Source organism: Calliphora vicina, chromosome 3 (assembly GCF_958450345.1).
Source record: "Calliphora vicina chromosome 3, idCalVici1.1, whole genome shotgun sequence".
Taxonomy (NCBI): domain Eukaryota; kingdom Metazoa; phylum Arthropoda; class Insecta; order Diptera; family Calliphoridae; genus Calliphora; species Calliphora vicina.
This window is the reverse complement of record NC_088782.1, coordinates 119,811,756-119,836,620: the sequence shown is the minus strand read 5'-3', so window position 1 is coordinate 119,836,620 and position 24,865 is coordinate 119,811,756. Positions and strand designations below refer to the sequence as shown.

Here is a 24,865-nt window from a genome sequence, read left to right as displayed (position 1 = left end):
ATAAAGAAACCTTGTTGGCTACCTATAAAACGATTGGTCGCTCAGTGGTCATCTATGCTGCTCCGGTGAGATTACTGTCGCTTAGTGATGCCCAGTTGAGAAATATACAAAGCTTTGTCAGCTTAAGTAACGAAACAGGCTGCACGCAAATTACCACGGAGCACCATCTACAGAAGGAAACGAAAATTTTATCAGCAAAGGAACACAATATCATGTTGTTGAATTTCAACATGATATTCTCACAGCTGAAGCCTACCCTGAGGTATGACAGAGTTAACTGTCAGATGAACTGTCTCATTGCGCTCACTTTTTGACATTTATGATCAGTATTCTCTCTGGCAAATCATCATGAATAGATTGATGCTTGAAGAATGCTACCAAATTATTTAAATTTACCTTTGAAAATCAGTCATCGATTCGCTCAACTTATAGAAGACTTCGTGATTTTTATGGCGAACATCAGTGTCCATCTGTTCAACCCATCCGTTTCAATAACACCATCACGTCGAAGGAATATGTGCACTGAAGTTGTTGTTGTTGTAGCAGCAGTCATTACTGAGTTGACAGCCCTTGGCCGAGTGAACTCGGGTCATTCCGGTGCGTAGAACCGACTGTCGTGGGAATGTGCACTGAAGTGAATATCGCCGCTGTAAATGAAAGTGCACAAGGAAATACCAATTTATCGATTCGGATTCGGTCGCAGGATTTGGGTCTCTGGCGCAAATATCTTGGCCTAAACATTTATAAGATCCAACTGGTGCAGGAATTAAAGCCACGAGACCATCATGAGTCGACTATTTTGGTCGGAAAAAAGTCGAACATCGATTACGTTATCCCAAAAAGTCCATTAACTACAAAAAATTCGAACAGTTGATAAAAATCGATTTATTTTATTTTTAAATTTTGTTGAAAAATTTAATAAATCCATAAAGTCCAAAAGTCGACTTTTTAGAAATCTAAAAAAATCGAAACGTCGAAAATCCGACTTTTTGTTTCACTAAAGTATGGCGGTTGTAAGTATTAAACTTTTATCGAGAAGTATGGGATAAAATCCTACTTTAGGCTACCTAATTTCTGCACTGCTCTTCAGGCGGAAATTACTGTCATATATCTGGAGATATCCGTATATTTACTGATAGCGGCTGTCTAGGTATCCCATAATGAGATAGCGAAACATTCTAGAATAATCGTTTTTGAATATGAATGTTAAACTATGCTGCTTTAACTGAGAAATCTAAATACTATTAAGAATCTGTAAAATCAAATATAAGATTAGGTGTGTATGTAACTTTTCTAAAATTATAACCTAAAAACTTGCTTTAGTTTTTAAGATTTACATTTTTTATAAGTTAAACAGTTTCAAAATTTGCTATTTCGATAAAAATTTATTTTATTTTATTGCAAATAATTTACAAAATTTACTTGATGTGCTAATGGTGGTGGTTTCATATTTTTTAAGTTATAAAAATTATAATTTGTTGTGTTTTTTTTTTAATCAAGGAAAATTTTTCTGTTTATGTTGTAGGTAAGTGTAATCAATACATTTTAATAGAACAAATAAACATAATTCTTATTTAGAAAGAAACAAAATACATAATTGAAATAATGTTTAAAAAAGCCTAAGCTAATTAGCTGACCTACACTGTGTATTATGTACAAAGTCATTCCAAAGCGTAACAAAAAAAAGGATAAAAAAAATAAATTTGTTTAAATAAGATTTAGACTTTAGCCGGATAGGGGTTTATAGATAGAAGATAAAATCATAAAAGCTTTTAGGCTAAACGAGTGTTAAAGGATATGTGAGGGATGTTATTTAAATTGAATTCAAACAAGAAATAGAAGCCATAAAAATTTGCTTTGATAGATGACATGGGGATATGTTTTTAGTTTGGTAACAAGAAATTAAATGTTAAAAATAATATTATTTTGAAAATATTGAAACTAAGACACAAATTGTACAAATTCTTACAAATTTAAAAATTTTAATGATTTGATTATTATTCACCCCTATTATGTAGTATGTCGTTGTCAACACAAAGTCACGCTATCGGTAATGTTTGGTGACAGCAATTTCCTAAGACGCGTTAAAGTCGACTTTGACTTAAAACGAGTCTTTTTTGACGACACGATATTTATTTTTAATAAATAATTTTAAATAGTTGTGATTAGAGAAGTGAAAACAATGGGAAGCAATTTGAAAACAAATTTTGAGAAAACTTTAAAATTTTTTCCACAAAAAAATAAAAAAAATTTTTTGGTGAAAAAATTTTGGTTATGAAATATTTTTCCCGATTTTGAGCCGTTGTAGGTCCGACTTACTATGACGCTGTAAAGGTCTTTGAAATATCTATCACAATTTTCTCAAAATTTGTTCCACAAAAAATTAAAATTTTTTTGGTGAAAAAATGTTGGTTATAAACTATTTTTCCCGATTTTGACCGGACTTACTATGGCATTGTAAAGGTCTTTGAAATATCTATCATTAGATATCCATATTGTCGATATTAATAATTTAGTAATCCAGATATAGATAAAATAATAGGTCAAATATCGAGATTGTCCTGGTTTTTTGCATTTTATTTTAATTTTTTGTGGAAAAAATTTTGAAAAAATTGTGAATTTTTTAAACAAAACAATTATCTTAAATATTTTCAAAAAAAAAAATTTTTTTGTATAAAAATTTTTTTTAAAAAAAGTTTTCACAATTTTCTTAAAATTTTTTCCTCAAAAAAATAAAAAATTTTTTGAATACAATTTTTTTTGGTGAAAAAATTTTGGTTATGAAATATTTTTCCCGATTTTGAGCCGTTGTAGGTCCGACTTACTATGACGCTGTAAAGGTCTTTGAAATATCTATCACAATTTTCTCAAAATTTGTTCCACAAAAAATTAAAATGTTTTGGTGAAAAAATTTTGGTTATAAACTATTTTTTCCAATTTTGACCCGACTTACTATGACGCTGTAAAGGTCTTTGAAATATCTATCATTAGATATCCATATTGTCTATATTAATAATTTAGTAATCCAGATATATATAAAATAATAGGTCAGAAATCGAGGTTGTCCTGCTTTTTTGCATTTTATCTCATCGATTTGTAAGCCGATTTTCTCGATTTTAAATAGCAACCGAACCGAATCTATATATTGATGTATGAATCATGTATATAATTTATTTGGAGGCTATGGAAAGTTGATTTCCACATACAGACTGACATGGCTAAATCGACTCTGTTATCTATAACGATCCACAATATATATACTTTGTAGGGTCGCAAATGAAAAAATTATAAACTTATATATACCCTTGCCACTCATGGTTAAGTGTATAATAACAAGAAAACCTGTTTCAAAAGTGGAGCCTTTCTAACCTTATGATGAAATTGAGGGTGAAACATGTAGCATATTTTCGGGGTTTTAGGGCAACATTATTTGAAAACAACACGTCATCCAAACTGCATTTTTTTCAGAAAAGAACACAAAGAAGGGTAAAAGGCACAATAAAGACATCATTTATGCCAAAAAAGAAAACGTTATAACGGGAAGCCGATGTTCGAATTACCAAGTGTAGAAAATTCTTGCGCGGCGAATGCGGTGTGTACATGAAATCTTCACTAAGTAAAGTCGGTGTTCAAAATATTCCAATTCTTTGCTTAGAAGCCTAATGATTTGTTTGTTTCACTGGAATTCAATATAAAAAGGAATTTTTTAAACGAATAATAAATAAAATTCAACAGCTGTCTCGAAATGCATTCATAACAGGGCGATGTCGACTGAAAGTGACAACGACTAGGAAGTGATGTAGACATCGACAACGACATACATAATATGGGTGATTATTTCAAACATTTATTTACCTTTTTTCCCATTACTTTGCAAAAAATCAAACTCAAAAAAAAAAAAAAATCTCTAAAAAAATTTTGAAAATTTAAAGAAGTTTCTTGAACTTTTTAGTTTGCCCTGGAATGACCCATATCTCTTATCGATTGTATGTATATATTTATAAATGTTTTTCATGTCCATGTTGTCTGTGGTATTTCTAAGTAAATTAATTATTTTATAAAGTATTTTGAAATGTGTACGTATTGTATTTTTATTATTTTTTTTTTTTAATTTTTTTTTTACAAAAATCATGTAGTTATGTGTGTAGTTTCTTATTTATTAATAATAATATTATTATTTATTTTAGAAAAACCTAACTTTATACAACTAAAGAAAAAAAATAAAAAAGATTATGAAAATCAATTTAAAAAAAATAATAAAATAAAACGTAATAATGTAATAAATGTATTTGTATTTCTAATAAAAATAAACAATAAAAAAAAATTGTTTTATTTTTCTGTTCAATTTTCATGTGTGTTTGTGTATATAAATTCAAAAGTATGTATGTAATTAATTAATTAAATGTATGCATATTTGTAGACTACACATTAAGTATTAAATGATTTTTTTTTAATTTTTTTTTTTAGACAAAACAAAAATTTTAAATTTTTGCATACTAAATTATTATATGTAATTATAGTTATAATTATTATTAGTTTTAATTTTTCATTTGTTTGTTTTTCTTTTTAATAGTAAATTTAAGTGTTAATTTAGAGTTTTAAGTGTAATTATATTTTTCATCTTAACTTGTTTTTTTTTTTCAATTTAAATTTAGCAAAATTAAATTGCTGGTGTTTTAAAATATATTTTCGTTAATATATATTTATATAGATGTTTGTATGTATATATATATATATATATATTGTTATTTATACATATGTAGTTAAAGTTTTTGTTTTCTATATCATAATTATTATTGTTATTATTATTTAAATAAAACTTATCTTTGAATAGTTTATTTCTTTCTTCATCATCTCCCGTTTTAGAATTCTTCTTCTCGAGTTTTAATTATTATTTTTGTTTTTATTACTATTTATTTTCAATTTGTATATTGCAAGGAATATGTAGCATAATCCACACACGACCATTGTGAGTATGTATGTGTTTAATTATAGAAAGTCACAATTGTTTTAAAGTTCATATACTTTTCATTTTGTTTGTTTGTTTGTTTTTAAATTATTATCCAACTTATTGTGATACCTCTCTAAAGCGTTTTTGCCTTTCAAGACTTTCAACTTCGGCCCAGGAATTGCGCATATTGCGGAAAAGCTGTAAAAGAAAATAATAAAACAATTTCGATTAGAACCATTTTTACTTCATAATATACATTTTTGTCCAAAAAAATCCTTTTTTTTAGAAAAATTTATATACGAAAAATTATTTTGCAAATTCGAACATTGAGAAATTCGAATATTCTCAAATAATATGTTATAAAATATTGTCAAAAAAATTGTTTTTTTAAAAAAAATATTTTATTTATGTTTAAACCAATGGAAAATGAAATTTTACATTATTTTAACACTTGTTCGAAAATTCGAACTTAATTTCGAAAATGTATTTTTAGGCTAAAATTGCACAACACTAACTTTAGTTCATTATTGCTTCATCTAAGTAACATTATAAAGCATTTTACAAATTCGAACATTGAGAAATTTGAATATTCTCAAAAAATATGTTATAAAATATTGTCAAAAAAATTCTTTTTTTAAAAAAAAAATATTTTATTTATGTTTAAACCAATGGAATTTTCGAACATGTTAAAATAATGTAAAATTACACATTATTTTAACATGTTCGAAAATTCGAACTTAATTTCGAAAATGTATTTTTTAGCCTAAAATTGCACAACACTAACTTTAGTTCATTATTGCTTCATCTAAGTAACATTATAAAGCATTTTATAAATTCGAACATTGAGAAATTCGAATATTCTCAAAAAATATTGCCAAAAAATCCTTTTTTTAGAAAAATTTATATACGAAAAATTAAAAAAATATATTATTTATGTTTAAACCAATGGAAAATGTAATTTTAAATTATTTTAACACTTGTTCGAAATTTCGAACTTAATTTCGAAAATGTATTTTTTAGACTAAAATTACACAACACTAACTTTAGTTCATTATTGCTTCATCTAAGCAACATTATAAAGCATTTTACAAATTCGAACATTGAGAAATTTGAATATTCTCAAAAAATATTGCCAAAAAAAGTTTTTTTTTTGGGAAATTTATATACGAAAAATTAAAAAAAATATTTTATTTATGTTTAAACCAATGGAAAATTAAATTTTACATTATTTTAACACTTGTTCGAAAATTCGAACTTAATTTCGAAAATGTATTTTTAGGCTAAAATTGCACAACACTAACTTTAGTTCATTATTGCTTCATCTAAGTAACATTATAAAGCATTTTACAAATTCGAACATTGAGAAATTCGAATATTCTCAAAAAATATTGCCAAAAAAGTCTTTTCTGGGAAATTTATATACGAAAAATTAAAAAAAATATTTTATTTATGTTTAAACCAATGGAAAATGAAATTTTACATTATTTTAACACTTGTTCGAAAATTCGAACTTAATTTCGAAAATGTATTTTTAGGCTAAAATTGCACAACACTAACTTTAGTTCATTTATGCTTCATCTAAGCAAATTATAAAATAAAGGATTTTACAAATTCGAACATTGAGAAATTCCAATATTCTCAAAAAATATGGAAAAATTTATGCAAATTGATTTAATTTAATAGAAAATTTATTTGATTGTTTTGTTTTTTTTTTATTTACAATTAACCTACCTATTCAGTAAATTTGTTTAAGAATTTGTCTTTTAGAAAATATTAAATTTTCGAATTTCGTAAATTTCAAGGAAAATATTTTATTTAATTATAAATCCAAAAAGAATAAAATTTTTCATGTTTCAACACTTGTTCGAAAATTCGAACTTCATTTCGAAAATGTTTTAAGTAACCCATATTGATCATTAATAAATCCTCTTTACGAAAAACACATTTTAATGTTTGAAATTCCTAAATCCGTAAAAATATTTACAAATTTAACATAATTTTAATAGAAAATTTTATATTTAATAAATGCTTAATTTCTTTGAAGATTTCAATTTTCGAAATCCTTAAAAATATTCAAATTTGTATGTATCAATTAATTTAATGTCATAATTGTCTCTATTGAAAGTTCGAATTTCGAAAATTTCAAAAATAAAATGTATTTTATTTCATTATAAATCCACAAAGAAGATTTCAATGTTCGAAATTTAAAAAAAATCTCTAACCACCATTAACAATATATCTGGTTACATTTTAACATTTTAAATTTAGAACAAAGTTTTAATCATAAACTGTTTAAAATAAATTTTTGATATTCCTATTCTTAAAGAATTTTGAAATTCGAACATTAAAAATGCGGACAAATATACGAATTTAAAACAAAGTTTTAATTAATCATAAACTGTTTAAAATCAATATTGGAAAATAAATGATTTTGAAATTTATTTTGAATTCGAACATTTGCTAAACATTATACAAATAACATAAAAATTTAAAATTTTTGAGAAAAATAAGATAAAATTATTGAATTAAAAAAAAATGTTCCATTCAAATTTCGAAATTCGAACATATATTTTTTATTCTTTTTTTCAATAATTTTAGAGGCATAATAAAAAATGTTCAATCTTATCTCCGAATTTTTAATGAATTTAAATAAATTTTATTAATTTTCTATTCAAACATAAAATTTTTTTTTTCAAATTAAGGAACCAAATTTGAATATTTAATGTTAAAAAAGAGTGGAAAGGAAAATAAACGAATTTTCGAACAATGTGAAAAAATTAATTTGCTAAAAAGTAAATTTTGGCATTAAACTCCTAAAATTTAGCTATAAAGCAATTAATAAAACCCACAATTAAGTTTATTTTGGTGCCCGCCCAATATTTCAATATATTACACATAATTCCCATTATAAAATTGTCCCCCTTACCTCATCTATCCAATTATGTTCGGCCAGTAAATCATTAAGAATTTCTGTTGATGTTTTGCTGGGATTCTCTTGCTGCAGCTCGGTAACGCGGCGAGAACAATTGATATATAGATTATATTTCTCATGAGCAATTTTATGGAATATATCAGCACGAGCAGCACAAATGCGACAAAGTAAAATGTCCTAAACAACAACAAAAACGAAAAAAAGAAACCACATTACAACAATTATCCTACAAAAACCAACTAAATTGAAACCAAAACATACCTTTTCATAAGTTATACGTGCATCTGTGGGTACTGATTGCATAGTATTCGAATTGTAGGTGTGTCCAAACAATAGGAAACGCACCGATATGCCCGGCTGATGGCAGCCGGCACAATTCTTTTGTGTCAAATTATTCTGGCCCCATTCGGTGAAGACATGACACTTGGGCCAGGTTTCTATCGAAGCGATAATGCTGCGTGTCCAGGGTGTTATCGACAGCAGCTTACGTTTACAATTATCCATGATGGTGTCGATCGCACGCACGCTGCCCAGGAAGTATTCATCTGAAAAGGCTTCAAATTAATTTAAAGTTGGACAACATTCAAATGAATACCATACCTTTCTCCCGGGTGATTTCCGAAAAGAAACTAGGATCTAAAACCTGTGAGATCATAGTTTGTATATAGATTTCGAAATGATCACGATATGAGAGATATTCTTCCATGATCTTCTCAATAAATTGTTCGGTATCATCGGCCAACAGTTCGGAACGTAGAAATTCCACAATAGTTTCGGTATGAGATTGAACTTGTATGCGTACGGGAGCTTTTAAGTATAATTTTTTTGTTTCCAAATTCCAGGAAGCATACTAAAAATTTAAATTGTATGTAAATTGAAAGGGCCAGACGACAATATTAATAAAACCATAATAGCCTAGGTCTAGGCAAGCAAATATAAAAATTACCTTGGACATATTGCGATAAAACATTTTACCATTTTGATAGAAAGGTTCGTATTTTTGTAAAATACATTTGGAATCTACCTGCCAAATGGTGGGCCAATCATTAACTAAATCTGAACGTAAAACTATAAAGTCACCGGTCTAGAAATAAGCATTATAAGAAGAGAACTCTAAATTTCAGTGTTTCATTTTGATAATTTACCTTGAAATTATCAGAAGCGGCGCCAGCGCCTGATGAATTTGTATAACTCGTTGAAGTGCTAGCAATGTCGTGATTTAAGGTATAACCATCATTGGTTACAATGGCATTTGATTGCTGTTGCTGTTGTTGTTGCTGCTGCTGCTGTTGTTGTTGCTGTGGCTGTTGTTGTTGTTGGGTTTGATGTTGCTGTTGTTGCTGCTGTTGCTGCGGCTGTTGTTGTTGCTGCTGCTGGGTTTGTGGTTGTTGTGGTTGTTGATTGAAATGTTTGCGTGGTGAACTTTTAGTGCGTCTTGCAATTTTACGCTTAAATCCTTTGCTATCTTCGCTCTTTATTTATTAAGTATTTTAGTAATTGTTTATCGTGATATTTGTTGTTGTTGTTTTTGTTTTTGAAATCAAACATTTTTGATGTGAACAAATTGTACTTTTTGTTTTTTGTTTTCTATAGTCTTAAAATAATCTTACTTACATCATCTTCTTGTGGTGTCCAAACGGGATCTGTATCAGAGTCTGCAAATTCATCAGGTTCTGCCATGGCATCCTCGGTTGCAACAGCGGTGGTGGTGGTGCCCAATACAGCAATGCTATTAGTTTTAGCCTTGCGCAAACATTGTTCACGCCTAGGTGGTAAATTTAAGGGATCTAAAATAACAATAAGGTTTTCAGTAAATCTAATAATAAAAATGACTTCACATTTCTATTCATTTTTATTTTTTATTTTTATTATTTTGATTTGGGTGGGGGTGGGGAATCCTCTACTACAGCTACTAGGTGTGAAGCCTCGTTTTATTTTTAAGGCGTGTTTTGTTTTGATAATTTTTTTTGTTAGACTGAAATTAAAATAAAATGTTGTTTTGAAAATGTCGGAAATTTCCTACATACTTATTACAATATAGAAATGATGTTAATTGAACTCTTTATTTTTTTAAATATATATAATTTTTTTTTTTTTTAATTAAGTTTTATGGAATATTTTCTATAATTAGCCATGAAATGTTTTCTAGTTGTTTAAACAAAATTATGGGTAACAGGGATATCAACATTTACTTTATATGAAATTTCTAATCTAATTCATTTCCTTTCGAGTTTATTAAAGCAAAAAATAAATTTTCTTTTGAATTTTTACCCCCGGGGGCACATTCGCCACTTATTCTCCGTCATCAAATCATATTTTTGATGGTTTGGAGTATTGTAATTTTTTTTTAGTTTTATATATATTTGGGGTCCTTATGAAACTTGAAGACCATCATCTAGCTATGTCCGTCGGTTCATCTGTCAGTTTAAGGCAAAAATACTTTTTGTCATGATATTTATAGCCACCATCAACAAATATGGGGGTATATTGATTTTGTCATTCCGTTGATAACACATCAACATATATGTCGCAGACCCACAGTAGTATGTATATATTTTCAGGGTCCTCATATTATTCTGAGACGATCTAGCTATGTCCACCCGTCTGTCTGTCTGTTGAAAACACTATAGGAGCTAGCTGGCTCTTATATCTATTGATGTTAGTTTGGTATGGAAAATGGGTAATATCGATCCATGATTTCACATAGCCCCCCATAAAATTGTCCCCCCGGAATACTGTTTGAGCAGTCATAAATACTTTGTATGGTCTGAACCATTATATTTGGCATTAAGTTACAGTAAAATTATTGATGTTTGGTATGATTTTTAATAATGATTGGATTCAGTCAAACAAAATAAAATACTTAAAAAGAGGAATTATAGCGTTTTGTTATCGATGAAAATTTGTGGTTGCTCTCTGACAACGCAACTGAAGCCCGGTTGCCATCAATAATCGGCCCATAATTTTATGCAAAAACATAAAAAACAGTTCCAAGTATATTTCTGAATATTCTATTTGTATTTCAGAAATTTCCAATTGAATTTTAGAAATTTATAATAAAATTTCATAAGTTTGGAATTATATTTAAAAAATTTCCAATTGTATTTCGAAAATTTCTGAATTTCTGAATATAATTGCTCCGATAGACCAGAGTTTCTGTGAGTATCTGCAGACAAGCAAATCGCTTCGCAATTTGTTTAAAAAATAATAATTCTGAAACACAATTAGAAACTTCTGTAATACAATTGGAAATGGAGTAGAGCCTTTTTCCAGAGCTTTCTTAAGCTCCCCGAAAATTTCCGAATTTCAATATAGAAAATTTTAATTCGGTCTATCTTACTATTTTACTTTACTAATTAATTCAATTTGAGCTTAATTCACTAAAAACTTAATTCGGTATTAAAAAATGTCAGCCATTCATTCACTTCATGATTCCATTCCCAATATCTAATTATTTAGCTTCATTCAAAGGTTTTTATTTAAATAGAATTCATTCATCGTTGTATTAATTCATGAACGAATTCATTCAACCATAGATAAATGCATAAGATCGTAAACTATGCTGTCATTGACCTAACTCAGTTGTCAAAAACCTAAGTAGTGAGAATGGAATAGTAAAAAAATAACTATGTGAAAACAAAAACAATACACGTATGTGTGATTATTATATTATAAAGTGTATATATTCTGGATCCTTATAGATAGCGGAGTCGATTAAGCCATGTCCGTCCGTCTGTCTGTCTGTTGAAATCAATTTTCTAAAAACCCCAGATATCTTCGGGATCCAAAACTTCAATAATTCTGTCAGACATGCTTTCGAGAAGTTTCCTATTTAAAATCAGCAAAATCGGTCCACAAATGGATGAGATATGAGGAAAAAACCAGGACAACCTCGATTTTTGACCTATATCTGGATTACTAAGTCATTAATATAGACAATATGGATATCTAATGATAGATATTTCAGACACCATTGCAACGACGTATATAAGACCATAGAAAGTTGGACCTACAATGTGTCAAAATCGGAAAAAATATTTTTTAACCCGAATTTTTTTTTTCAAAAAAAAAAAAAATTTTAAAAAACAAAACAATTTTTTTTAAAATTTAAACAAAAATTTTTTAAAATTTAAAAAAAAAAATTTTTTAAATTTTTAAAATTTAAAAAAAAAAATTTTTTAAATTTAAAACAAAAATTTTTAAAATTAAAAAAAATTTAAATAACAATTCCAAAATTTTTTTTCCAAAAAATTAAAAAAAAAACTGGAAAAAAAAATGTTGTTTACCTAAAAATGTTTAAAATTTGTATTTTGAAGTATAATTTGGTGAAGGGTATATAAGATTCGGCACAGCCGAATATAGCTCTCTTGTTCTGTTTTCACATAGTTTTTTTAGTAATACATTCTCACCTCATAAGTTTCTGACAACTGAGTTGGGTCTTTGCCAGTAGAGTTTCCTATCTATGTGTATTTCTATGCTTTAAATGATTATATTTTTGTTAATTCAAATCTAATTGAATTGAAATATTTTTTCTTCATTCAGTTTTGCAAAATGCACATTTTTAAAGCTATTCTGTGATGAATTTGAATTCAAGAACATTTGAATCAGTGCTTAGTTACTTATGAAGTAAAAATATTTGGTAATTTTTAACCGTACATATTGATGTGAAATTAATGTCAAGTTATCTTTTAGGTAAACTTATCTGCTAGGAGTTTCACACCGTAGATATATATTTTTTGAAATTACGGGCATCAATAAGGAATGAATTCAATACATTTAAAGTAAAACGAAAATTAATGAATTCAATAACTGACTGATTAAGAGATAAAATCTATTTTGATTCCTGATTTATTCATTTAAATTATAAAATTCAATCCAAATCCTTATGAGTACAAACCAAATGCTGTAGACTTAAACTCAGTTTATTGCCAAATGCAAACAGAATATGAAATATAAGTATTTAAAGAAATATATGTTATTTGTAACAGTATTTTATACTTCGGTGCCTTAAATTATATGTTTTACCCAAAAAAAAACAGTTTCAAAGTTAAAAAAAAAAAACACCAATATAGTACAACAATACAAAGAAAATCTTTGGGATAATAAATGTACAAAGGGTTTCTTAAATAAATATCAGTAATTATCATAAATGTTTCTTTTTTTTTCATAAATAAATTATGAACTAAACGAAAATGAATTAGTTCAATAATAATCATATAAAAATTAAAGTAAATTATAAACAATACTCCAAACCATCAGCAAAATTCCAATATTCCGCCAAAAATTTCCATAATTTAATAATTATTTGTTCTGCCACTAACATACCACCATCATTTATATTTTCTTTTCTGTTTCAATACTCATCATCATGCTCCGTTTTGTTTTTTTTTTCTTTTCTTATTGTGCGGCTGAAAAAGGAAAATTTGTAGCCTTATCCACATGCCATTCATTCATTCCATACAATAAAAAACAACATTTACATAGAAGAGTTTTATTATTTTTGATTGCTTTTTTTAAATATAAGTTTTTTCACTTGTTTTTAATGTTTTTTTTTTTTAGTAATTTACTTGACTATAAATCATTTTCTTTAGTGAAAATTTAAAAAATACTTTTTGTCCAACGTTATTTTGTTTTTTTGTATTTTTTAAAGGTTATTATTTTATGTTTTTTTTTAACAATTAATTAAAAATATAATTTAATATTTTTTTTGTACAAAAAAATTGGAAAAAAAAATTAGAAACGAAATCAAAATGAAAACGAAAAAAAAAAGATAAATGGTGTTAATTACTTTACTTTATACACAAACAAACTTTGATCAAAGTAGTGATTGATTGATTGTTTACTAAATAGTATAAGAGAATTTCGAGAAACGATGACGTGTGTACTCTTATATTTTTTTTTATATAATTTATGTTTGTTTTTTATTTTTAATTGTTTTGTGGAACTCTTAAAGAGATGCATAACTGCTCGGGGATTATTTAGATAACGAGAGCATTTGTTTTTTTGTATGTGTTTTGTTTAAGGAGCAAGAGAGATATTTATATTGTATGTATAGAGAGTGAGAGAGAGAGATAGAGAAAAGCGGACGCATCATTTTGGAGAATGAATATATATATAGTAAGATATATTTGTGTTTAGTCTGTTTTGAACTCTTTGTCTTGTCTCTAGTAATGATTTCAACGCCAGGACCAGAGAAAATTTAGAAAATGATGATGATTGTTGTGTGGTACACTAGTGGCGGCGGAAGAGGAATTATGATGTGGAGCTGTAGTAGAGTTGTTGAAAGCATTTAGTGAACTACGGCTAGTAGAATTTTGTTGGTCAAGTAGCAACATACCTTGACTGGAGCCAGCAGCGACTGCCGATGAGGCGGAGCCAAAACCTAATTGTGCACAATATTGTTGTTGCTGCTGTTGCTGTTGTTGTTGCTGCTGTTGTTGATGATGCTGCTGTTGTTGCTGTTGATGATGCTGCTGCTGTTGCTGATGTTGTCCATAGGGACGGAATGATTGCTCATGCTGCTGTTGTTGTTGCTGCTGCTGTTGTTGCTGCTGCTGATGTTCCGAGTGCTGGGGATGCTGCTGTATGACCGAAGTACCTGTATGGGAATTTGAGCCGGACGATGAGGATTGTGCTGCAGCTGCCGCTGCGGCAGCAGCCTGCATTTGTGCATGTGGTCGTTTTTTAGGTAAAATTTGTGTCTGCGATAAGATCTTGATCTGATGACCATCATCGCCGGTCAGCATACCAGCTCCCTGACCATCCATGGCAGCGATGTGTGCAGCTGCTATGGCAGCCTCCTCCGCTGTTGGCTGGGTCTGTTGCTGTTTACGTTTTCCACCACCACCTCCACCTCCTCCACCACCACCACCACCGGTGCCACTGCCGGCACCACCTGCCGATTTCTGATAATTATTTTTGCGTCCGCCTTTCGCCGTCGATGCCGTCTCCTCCTCCCTATCACCTTGCAAGAACTTCAAATAACTGTCCATGAATTGGGTCTTCTTCTCGCCTATCGATGTGCCCACGACGGGCTTCTTCTCGGGCGGCACGTACGTTGTCGAAGACGATGACGACGAGCCCGCATTCGCTGTCCCTCCGCCAGCAGCAGACGCAGCGTTACTATGATTAGCCGCACTTGAATTCGTGGCACCGGCCACTCCACCAGCACCTCCCGCTACGGTGGCATTCGACTTTGTGCCAGCTTTGCCGGCCGCATCGGCAGCTACAGTGTTGGGATTGTAGATACCAATGTTGGTTGGCTTTGTTGTGGAGTTGGTAATGCGCGTTGCGGCTGCTGTTTCACTGGCACTGGCATAGCCCTGTTTGGGTGTTGTGTCCGACAGGAATTCCAATTCCTCTTCGATATTCGGTACGATGACTTTGTTGGAGGCGGCTTCCTGAGCGGCCTGCTGCTGCTGTTGTTCCTCTTGCTGTTGGGCCTGCTGCTGTTGTTGTTGGTGCGACGACGCCGAGGTCGAGGACGTTGAGGCCGTCGCAGCAGCGGTCTGCTGTTGGTTGAGATTGTAGAGTGTGTGCTGTATTGCTCCGGCAGCTGCAGCGGTCTGTTGCATGCAAGCTGTGTATTGTGAGGCAATTTGTTGTGTGAAATTTGGATAATACGATGTCAGATTAGTCAAGTGTGATTGGGCTTGTGATGACTGCATGTGAGCAGGCTGTGGTACTTGCTGCTGCTGCTGCTGATGGGCCACTGTTTGCTGTTGTTGCTGCTGCTGCTGTTGCTGTTGTTGCTGCTGCTGTTGTTGTTGCTGTTGTTGCTGCTGCTGTTGCTGCTGCTGTTGTTGTTGCTGCTGTTGTTGCTGCTGCTGTTGTTGTTGCTGTTGAGCATGCTGTTGCGTATGAGGATTTACGTATGTTGGTATATTTATGGCGGGCACTTGTACCGCTGGTGTTGTCGTATTGTTCTCCGTCTTTAAGACCGTAGTATTCCATTTGTTATTGAAATCATAGTAAGTCGATTGCTGTTGCTGCTGCTGTTGTTGCTGCTGTTGCTGCTGCTGCTGTTGTTGCACATGCTGTTGCTGTTGTTGCTGCTGCTGATGATGACTGGCCGTCGAAGATTCTTGCTGTTGCTGTGGACTCTGTTGCGATTCGTAGTCATTTGTTATAAGCGTCTTTTTTGGCTGTCTCTTGCGTGGTGTCTTGGTCGATTTCGTTACCACCAACTGTTGCTGCTGCTGTTGATGTTTCTCCTCTTGGGCCTGCAATAAATAGAGACAAGAATTAATATCACCTTCATCTAACAATAGTGAATTGAATTTTACAGCTTTAGGCTTTCTTTTTTTGTTTTGTTTTACAAAATTAATATTACAAATGTTTTCTTTATTTTTGAATAATATTTAAATATATTTATAAAAAAAATCTTTTTTTGTATTTCTTACGCTCATCTTCCTCAACATCTTCGTTTTTATGTTTCTGTTACTTTTATTTTTGGAAACGTCACAGGTTCAAATAAGTTTTTCTTTATACATTTTTTTTAAATTAATTTAATTTATAATAAACATATAGTAAGTAGTATTAGCAGTAGTAGTAGTAATAGTAATAGAATATTAGTGTTAATAATACCAAAAACACATAAAAAGGTTAGTTTTACAGCAAACAATCAAACAAAAAGAGACCAAAAACCAACAAAACCAAAATTAATTTAATGTTTCAAAATTTGTTAAATATTAAATAGAGTATTTACAACTAAAGTGTTATTTGTTTTAATTTCTCATTTTTTCTTTTATTTTTTTTTTCTTAAACAAAACCGTAACCCTTTTTTTGCTTTAAATTTGTAAGAAAACAATCAAAATAATCTTTTGTCTAACAAATAACAAAACAAACAATAATAATTTTACACACATAATAGAGGAAGATGATTGTATATATATGAAAAAAAATCTTTTAAATAATTTTAAATATTTTTAATTTCATTATTTTTCATTTAATTTGTTGTTTTTTTCATTTCTTTTTTGGTTTCGTTAATATTTTATTTTGTATTTTTTTTTAATTAAGGAAATATTTTTATATACAAGCATACTAAACACTAAAATTGCGCTCATTTAGACAGAAAGAGAGAGACATTATTTTTGATAAAAAGATTAAGAATGAAATTAAAAACTAACTGGGTGCACTGAAATAATGTTTGCATTTTAAACATCTTTTGAGATGGAAGTATGGTTTATTATGAGAAAAAAAAAGCTCCTTGGATGATATATTCTAATACAAGAGTTGTCAATCGCTCAGTTGTTTTGTGAAAATAAGAAAATTTGTTTTGTTGCTAGTAATTGTTGTTTATTTTTTGGCGAACATTTTGCCTTTTTTGCACTTAATCTTGAAATTGCATTATTGTACATTCTTCACTAAGAAAAAGTAACTATATGAAGAAAAAGCATTTGCCCTAAAATAAATTTTTTTGTGTTTTTATATCTGAAAAGCGAGTTTTTTCTAACATTAAAGAATGAGAAAATGATGAAGCAAATATGTTGCCTTTTTGCCCTAAAATTGCATTTTCTGACTTCCGTTAAGGAAATAATCAACTAAAATAACACTATTAAATGTTTTTTAACCTAAAAATTTTGCATTTTTTTCACATAAATGCATTTTTAATGTTTTTTTTTTCATTTTTATCATAAAATAAGAAAAATATGGAAATTATAAGCCAGTAGGCAAACATTTTAGCTTTTTTTTGCATTAAAAATGCAATTTTAGTTTTCCATTTTTGAAATTCGACCTACAAATGTTAAATTCTTGTACTCATTTAAATCATAAATTAAGAAACATAAGCTATTTAATGGCATGGCGTTAAAATTTAGACTTTTGCCTTTAAATTACATTTTGTGAAAAAAAGAGAAAATATCGCCCTACATAAATTTTAATACTGAGAAAGTCATTGTAAACCCTTTTCACTTCTAAAATATCACACCCTACGTAGAAGAAAAGAAACAAACTGAATCTTAGGTCACAATTTGTTCAACAAATTAATATTATTATTGTATGAGAGAAATATCGAGAGCGAACATGACTTCGAAGAAAAAAGGATGAAATATCAATTCACAAACATAACAAAAAATATTCCACCGAACGCTTGTATGACAAGTTAATGAATTCGCCGCAGCAGAATGTATTCGCGACATTGCAGAACCAAAACGACAGAATTTTATAAAAAAAATTCACTAAATTTACAGAAAAACATTAATTTTCAAAAAAAAATTCAACAAAATTTAAAAAAAATTTGAAAAAAAATTCTACATTTTTGTGGAAAAAAATTTTCAGCCCAATTATGAATTAAAAATTCCGCGGGAGTTTGTTCCCCGGGAGTTTTTTCCCATTGAATTTGAATAGGAAAAATGAGAAAAGGGAGAAAACTCCCGCGGAATTTTTATTCATAATTGGGCTGTTTATAAAAATTTTTTTGGAAAAAAAATTCAATAATCTTTTTTTTTTTGGAAAAAAAATTCTGTAAATTTAAAAAAAAAGTCCCAGAACCAAAATCACAGAATCTTATAAAAGAAAATTTCACTAAATTTACAGAAAAACAACAAATTTCAATAAAACCTTTTTTTGAAAAAAAAAAAATCAATAAAAATTTTTTTGAAAAAAAAAAAAAAAAAATTCAATAAAAAATTTTTGGAAAAAAAAATTTAATATAATTTAAAAAAAAATTGGAAAAAAACAGAATTAAAAAAAATCTACATTTTTCTGGAAGAAAAAAATTAAATAAAATTTTTTTGGAAAAAAACCAGACAGAATTTTATAAAAAAAATTCACTAAAACATTTTTTTGAAAAAAAAAAAAAATAGGATTAAAAAATCTACATTTTTCTCGAAGAAAAAAATTAAATAAAAATTTTTTGAAAAAAATATTCAATAAAATTTTTTTTGGAAAAAAAAATTCTGTAAAATTTAAAAAAAAAAGTCCAGAAAAACTCAAACTGACAAAAAAAATCTACAAGAATGTAAATTTTACTGAAAATAATTAAAAAAAAAAATTGGTAAAAAAAACAATTTCAATAGAATTAAATAAAAATTTTTTGGAAAAAAAATTCAATAATTTTTTTTTTTGAAAAAAAAAATTCAATAATTTTTTTTTTTTTTGAAAAAAAATATTCAATAAAATTTTGTTTGGAAAAAAAAATTCTGTAAAATTTAAAAAAAAGTCCCAAAAAAAAACAACAAGAATGTAAATCACCAAACACTAAATTTTTTTTTGGAAAAAAAATTTATAGAAAAATTATTGAAAAAATATAGGAAAAAAAATTTAATAAAAAAAATTTAATAAAATTTTTTTTGGAAAAAAATTTAATTTAATTTTTTTCAAAAAAAAAAATTATTGAAAAAATATTGGAAAAAAAAATTTAATAAAATTTTTTTTGAAAAAAAAAATTCTGTAAAATTTAAAAAAAGTCCCAAAAAACTCAAATTGACAAAAAAAAAATCTACAAGGATGTAAATTTTACTGAAAATCACCAAAAACTAAAATTTCCAAAAAAAACCTCCTATTTATTAGAAAAGAAACGTAAATTTCGCAAAAAAATTAAATTTTTAATGAAGGTTGTATATTTCAACAATATAATGCTGTAATTCATGTTGCAAAATAATCCAAATCGTGGTTCGCTGAACATAATATTCCTCGGTTGGACTAGCAGGCTTGCAGATTGGATTTGGAAATGCGATGAAGAATATGTGAGGTTAGATAGCATACAAATTTTACGCAAATAATACCCAGCATCAAAGCATAAAGACAATGACAGAGTTAAAACTGAAAATTAAACAAAAAGTTGGAGAAAATTTATCTGAATATTATCCAAAAATTAGTGCAATCACTAGCTTTATAAATGAATCTAAAGTTCTCAGCTTTACCATATAAGAAAAGTAAAAAGGATAGTATTAATAAGTTCGGTGTACTAGGGGAGGAGGAGCTTTTTCTAAATCTTACTATTACAGAGTTTACATTTCATTTAAAAGGTAAATCTATACATGAGCTACTACTGTGTTAGGTAGGGCATATCGCAAATTTTGTCTAAAATGTTATTTTTATTTTGAAAAAAAAAAAAATTGTTTGGTTAGATTTTGTTTGTCAAAATTTTAAACAATTTAAATGAAAAATCATGTATAGCCAAACTAATAATTTAGAAAAGATAAATACAAAACTATAAAAAAAAAATAATTTATTAAAATAAAAAAATTTCAAAAAATAAAAAAAAAAATAATAAAACAATTTTGTTTTGAAAAATTAAAAAATAATAATAAAATACAAACCTTAGAATTTATTTGAATCTGTGACGTTGTGGCCGAAGTGTGATGGTGGGAAGACGACGAAGATGTAGACGAAGTATTATTGTTATTGTTATTATTGTTCGTAGAGGTGGTGGTATGAGAAGGAGACATTAACATATTAGCAATCATGTGCTGGCGACGTTTGTTATCGGGTTGCTGTTGCTGCTGCTGCTGTTGTTGTTGCAACTTTTGTTCATTGTATAAATTTTGCTGTTGCTGCTGTTGCTGGGCTAATAATTGTTGTTGTTGCTGTTGATGTTGCTGCTGCTGCTGCTGAGTGTGTTGTAATACAGTTGGCGAATGTTGTGAATTGTTATTATTGTTGGCCTGACAAACATTAATGCCACCACTGGTTTGCTTGATTTCCAAGCCGGGTGGTAAATTGAATATAAGATTATCACTCATGACAACATTGCCGCCGCCACCAACAATTCCTCCTCCCGTATGGTAATCCAAATTCTGATGTTCTTGTTTAACCTGCAATTGTAAAACATTTTTAACATCTTCTTCTTGGCCAGCAGCATCTTCGATTTTCCACAAATGCAATTGATGCTGCTGCTGTTGTTGTTGTTGCTGCTGCTGTTGTTGTTGGTGTTGTTGCTGCAATTGCTGTTGCTGCAAAGTGCTTTGTATCACAGACGAATAGGCAACTGTATTCGACGATGTTGCAGGCGAACCAGCGTTTGCAACATGAGTGCTACGACGTATGGGCGACTCGGCGGACGTGGCTGTAGTTGTTTTATAAACGATTACTTGCGGTGGGGTGGTGGTGTTATTACTGACATTAGCATTGTGTAAGGCTGGCGAAGAGTTGCCAGTCGAACTTAGAGCTGGACTGGCATAAACGGGATATTGCTGCTGGGTGGTGGTCGACGATGCTGGACTAGGATGTTGTTGTTCTATTTGCAACACTTGCTGCTGCTGTTGTGGCTGCTGATTCTGCTGTGCTTGTGATTTACGTACAATTTTATAATGTTTACCATCTATGGTATAATACGTAGTTTCCTCTTCCTCCTGCTGCTGCTGTTGCTGCTGCTGTTGTTGTTGCTGCTGCTGTTGTTGTTGCTGCTGCAGTTGCTGTTGCTGTTGTTGTAATTGTGTGAGGTATAACAAATCATTGTAGGCTTTTACTTGAGCCTTAGTACATTGTGTATTTTCTTGTTTGATTTGCTACTCAATGTTTTTATTTTTGTTGTTATTTAGATTTTTAGTTTTAGTTTAGTTTTTTTTGGTTTATTTCATATTTTTGTTTTTGTTTTATGTTAACAAAAAGTAGAAGTAGAGTTGGTTTTTTGATTTTTGATTTTTATTTTAAGTTGAGTTTTTGAGGAGGAGGTGTGTAGAGAGATTTGTTTTTGTGTTTATAGTTTTTTTTTTATTTTTTGTTTTTAGACATTTTTGAGAAATTTATTTATTTGGTTTTAGTTGTAAGTTATAAAAAATTGTCATTTATATATAAAAGTAAAAACAAAAAGTATAAAATATATAGAGAAAAATATATACATACATGCATACAGATACATACATATATATATACTAGGGTGGCCCCCTTATTATGTACTTTTCGATGCTCGAAAGGTTCAAAATTTTTGTTTTTCATCTAAACATCATATGCTGAAAATCGGTTAACCTTAAGAGGTTGCACATTTTATTTGAAGTTTTGGGTCAGCACAAGCAGAAATATTAAAAAAAAAATTTTGACAAATGGTTTCCTATTTATTTTCTTCGAATTTTCAAACATCTTTGGAAATTCATGCAAATTTTTTTTTTTTTTTCAAAATTATTATGTTCGAAATTGGAAATTGTAAGAAATTGGTCTCAAATAAAACTAAAAGTATCTTTATAAGAATCCTCATGATTTAGAGATCATTTTAACAGCTTTAAAAATTTTTCGAACATAACTTCGAATTTTCGAAAAGCCATGATAACTCATTAAAAATTCAGTTAATTTTGTCATCATCTAGAGATTATTTTAACAGCTTTAAAAATTTTTCGAACACAACTTCGAATTTTAATGAATTTTAATATTAATGCTGGTTTACACACTTCAAGTTTACTTGCACGAGGCTTGAGTTTGTAGATGAGAGGGGAGAGGGGATTTGAAAAATGTTCCTCTTTTTCTTCCTCTCTCTTCTATAAACTGAAATTGCATTGTTATCAGGTTCATGCATGATCAAGAGGTTATTTTATCAGCTTTATAAATTTTTCCAACATAACTTCGAAATTCGGAAATTCGAACTTAAGTTCGAAAATTTTTGAAAGCTGTTAAAATAACTTTTAAATGTTGAGGATTCTTAAAAAAATACTTTTAGTTTTATTTGAGGCCAATTTCTTACATTTTCCAATTTCGAACTTAAAAATTTAAAGAAAAAAAAAAAAAAATAAAATGTTCAAGAATTTTCAATGTAGATGCATTTTCCAATTTCGAACTTAAAAATTTAAACAAAAAAAAATCAAATGTTCAAGAATTTTCAATGTAGTTGCAGAATATAAGCTTTTTAAGATATGTTCGAAAATTCGAAGAAAATAAATTAATAATAAAAAACATTTTTAAGCCCAGCTTTCCTTTAAATGCTCTAAAAAGAAGAAACTAAACTATAAATTAAAAGAAACTACGCGGGCGGGTCATCAAGTCCGTGACTTGTTGAATGAAAAACAGGTTTTTGAATAAAAAAAAAACATTTTATTTTCTCCTTTGAGGTCTATACAGTTTTTCTTCAATTTATTTATTCCTTCCAAAAAAATTAGTGTTTTCGAGGTCATCAAAATATGTATTTGTTTGTCATATGATTTCATCGTTGTAGTCAAATCTCTTACCGCCTGTCCATATAGTCACTCGGTGCTAAATCCGGAAAATAGGCAGAATAAGGGAGCAATTCGTAGCCTAATTCATGGATTTTTGCCATGAAAACGCTACAACATGTGTGCACCCTTGCGTTGTACTGGTGAAAAAAAGGTTTTTAATTGGCCAAATGCGGACGTTTCTTTTTCAAATCCTCATTAAATCGACTCAATAAGTTGGCATAATATTCGACATTGATTGTTTTACCCATTTGAAGTTAACTTTAACTTCAATGTGGATTGTACCACATGTATTCCAAATAACCATAACTTTATTGGCTGACAAACCCACCTTGGCCTTCTTTGGCGCCGATTCACTCCGAGAATCCCACTGTTTTGACTGCTGTTTGGTCTCTGGTGAGTTGTGGTGAATCCACGTTTCGCTCACGGTTACGAAACGGCACAAAAACTTGTCCATACACTCTTGCGAAGTTGTCACACGATTACGTTTGTGGTCGATTGTAAGCATCCTAAAAAAAGGTCGCCATGACTTTATTGGCTGACAAACCCACCTTGGATTTCTTTGGCGCTAATTCACTCCGGGTTCACAGTGGGTTTTGTTGTTGTTGTAGCGGCAGCGATTGCTGAGTTGACAGCCCTTGGCCGAGTCCGGGTCACTCCGGTGCGTAGAACCGGCTGTCGTGAGAATGCACAGTGGGTTTAGTTTTAACTGCTGTTTGGTGCATTATGGTGGATCCTGCATGTTTCGCCCACGGTTATGAAACGGTGCAAAAACTCAGGCAATTATTATGCCTATATATTAGTTGTGTTACTTTCTTTGGAAAGGGGATAGATTATAGAAGGAAAGAAGGAGAAAAGCTTTTATTGACAACTCTGCAATTGCGCGTTGTGTTTGTTATTAGTGCAGGTTGTAGCGCCTCTGGTGATGAGATGGCGCATTAGTCAAACCAGCAACCTTTATTTAATTATTTTATGATAAATATTAGTTATTAGTAAACTAATAATTTTTCAGCCCAATTATGAATAAAAATTCCCCGGCAGTTTTTCCCATTTTCTCATGTTTCCTATTGAAATTCATGGGGAACAAACTCCCCGAGAATTTTTTATTCATAATTGGGCTGATTGTAAACTGATCCTGTTGATTGGCAGCGGCTGGGAATCGAACCCAGGCCGCAAATATCATATCATACATAATGATCAAACGCGTTAACCAATTAAGTCACAGCACCCTCAAATATTGCGGTTAAACCACGCCAAACATTCCTGCGAAGTTGTCACAAGACTGCATTTGTGATCGATTGTAAGCAATCGGACAAGTGATCATTCAAAATTGAAACCACTGAGACATGTGTGATGCCTATGGCTTCCACAATCTCTCGCTCTTTCCATATCCGATTGCCCAACACCATATCGTGAATTTTTTCCAATTGTTTCGGGTGTAGAGACCTCAACTGATCGTCCAAAATCGTCGAAAAAAACGAGCACCAGGAACATATCGAAACAAGCTTTTAATCCAGAGACCGAAAATAACGGATTCACTTTCATTTCAATGGTAAATTCTCATTCGCAGCCATTTAAAAATAATTTTTTGTGATATATCGCTGAGAGAGTGATTTATTCGAGAACATTTTAGGTTTGGGGTTGAGAGAAACAGAAAAGAAACAAACACAAATAATCTGGTCAGCTTGTGACTTTTATTTGCGAACATGAAAAATAAATCGCAAAAATGCATTTGATGCAAATCATCGCTTAATATAAAACTTATCAAAAGATTAATAACAATTTAAACAAGTAAGAGTGCTGTATTCGGCTGTGCCGAATCTTATATACCCTTCACCAAATTATACTTCAAAATTTTAAATATTTTTAGGTAAACAAAATTTAATATTTTGTCCAGTT

The 24,865-nt window shown here is 29.7% G+C and overlaps 1 protein-coding gene across 4 annotated transcripts in view; it reads right to left on the bottom strand.

Moving 5' to 3' along the window:
• Window positions 1-1,365: 1,365 nt before the first annotated feature.
• LOC135954244 (putative uncharacterized protein DDB_G0271606) overlaps window positions 1,366-24,865 on the bottom strand; it is a 35,099-nt gene continuing 11,599 nt past the window's right edge. The window contains exons 3-11 of one of the 4 annotated variants that reach the window (XM_065504323.1): window positions 20,147-21,334; window positions 14,221-16,105; window positions 9,498-9,670; window positions 9,029-9,355; window positions 8,830-8,967; window positions 8,484-8,733; window positions 8,145-8,437; window positions 7,878-8,060; window positions 1,366-5,149 (exon numbers count right to left, since the gene is read on the bottom strand). In XM_065504323.1, the coding sequence (XP_065360395.1) occupies window positions 5,069-5,149; window positions 7,878-8,060; window positions 8,145-8,437; window positions 8,484-8,733; window positions 8,830-8,967; window positions 9,029-9,355; window positions 9,498-9,670; window positions 14,221-16,105; window positions 20,147-21,334 (4,518 nt within the window). In that variant the 3' untranslated portion in view covers window positions 1,366-5,068. Of the gene's footprint in view, window positions 5,150-7,877; window positions 8,061-8,144; window positions 8,438-8,483; window positions 8,734-8,829; window positions 8,968-9,028; window positions 9,356-9,497; window positions 9,671-9,732; window positions 9,859-14,220; window positions 16,106-20,146; window positions 21,335-24,865 lie in introns of those variants that run through there. The other 3 variants (XM_065504324.1, XM_065504325.1, XM_065504326.1) reach the window with 3 other exon arrangements.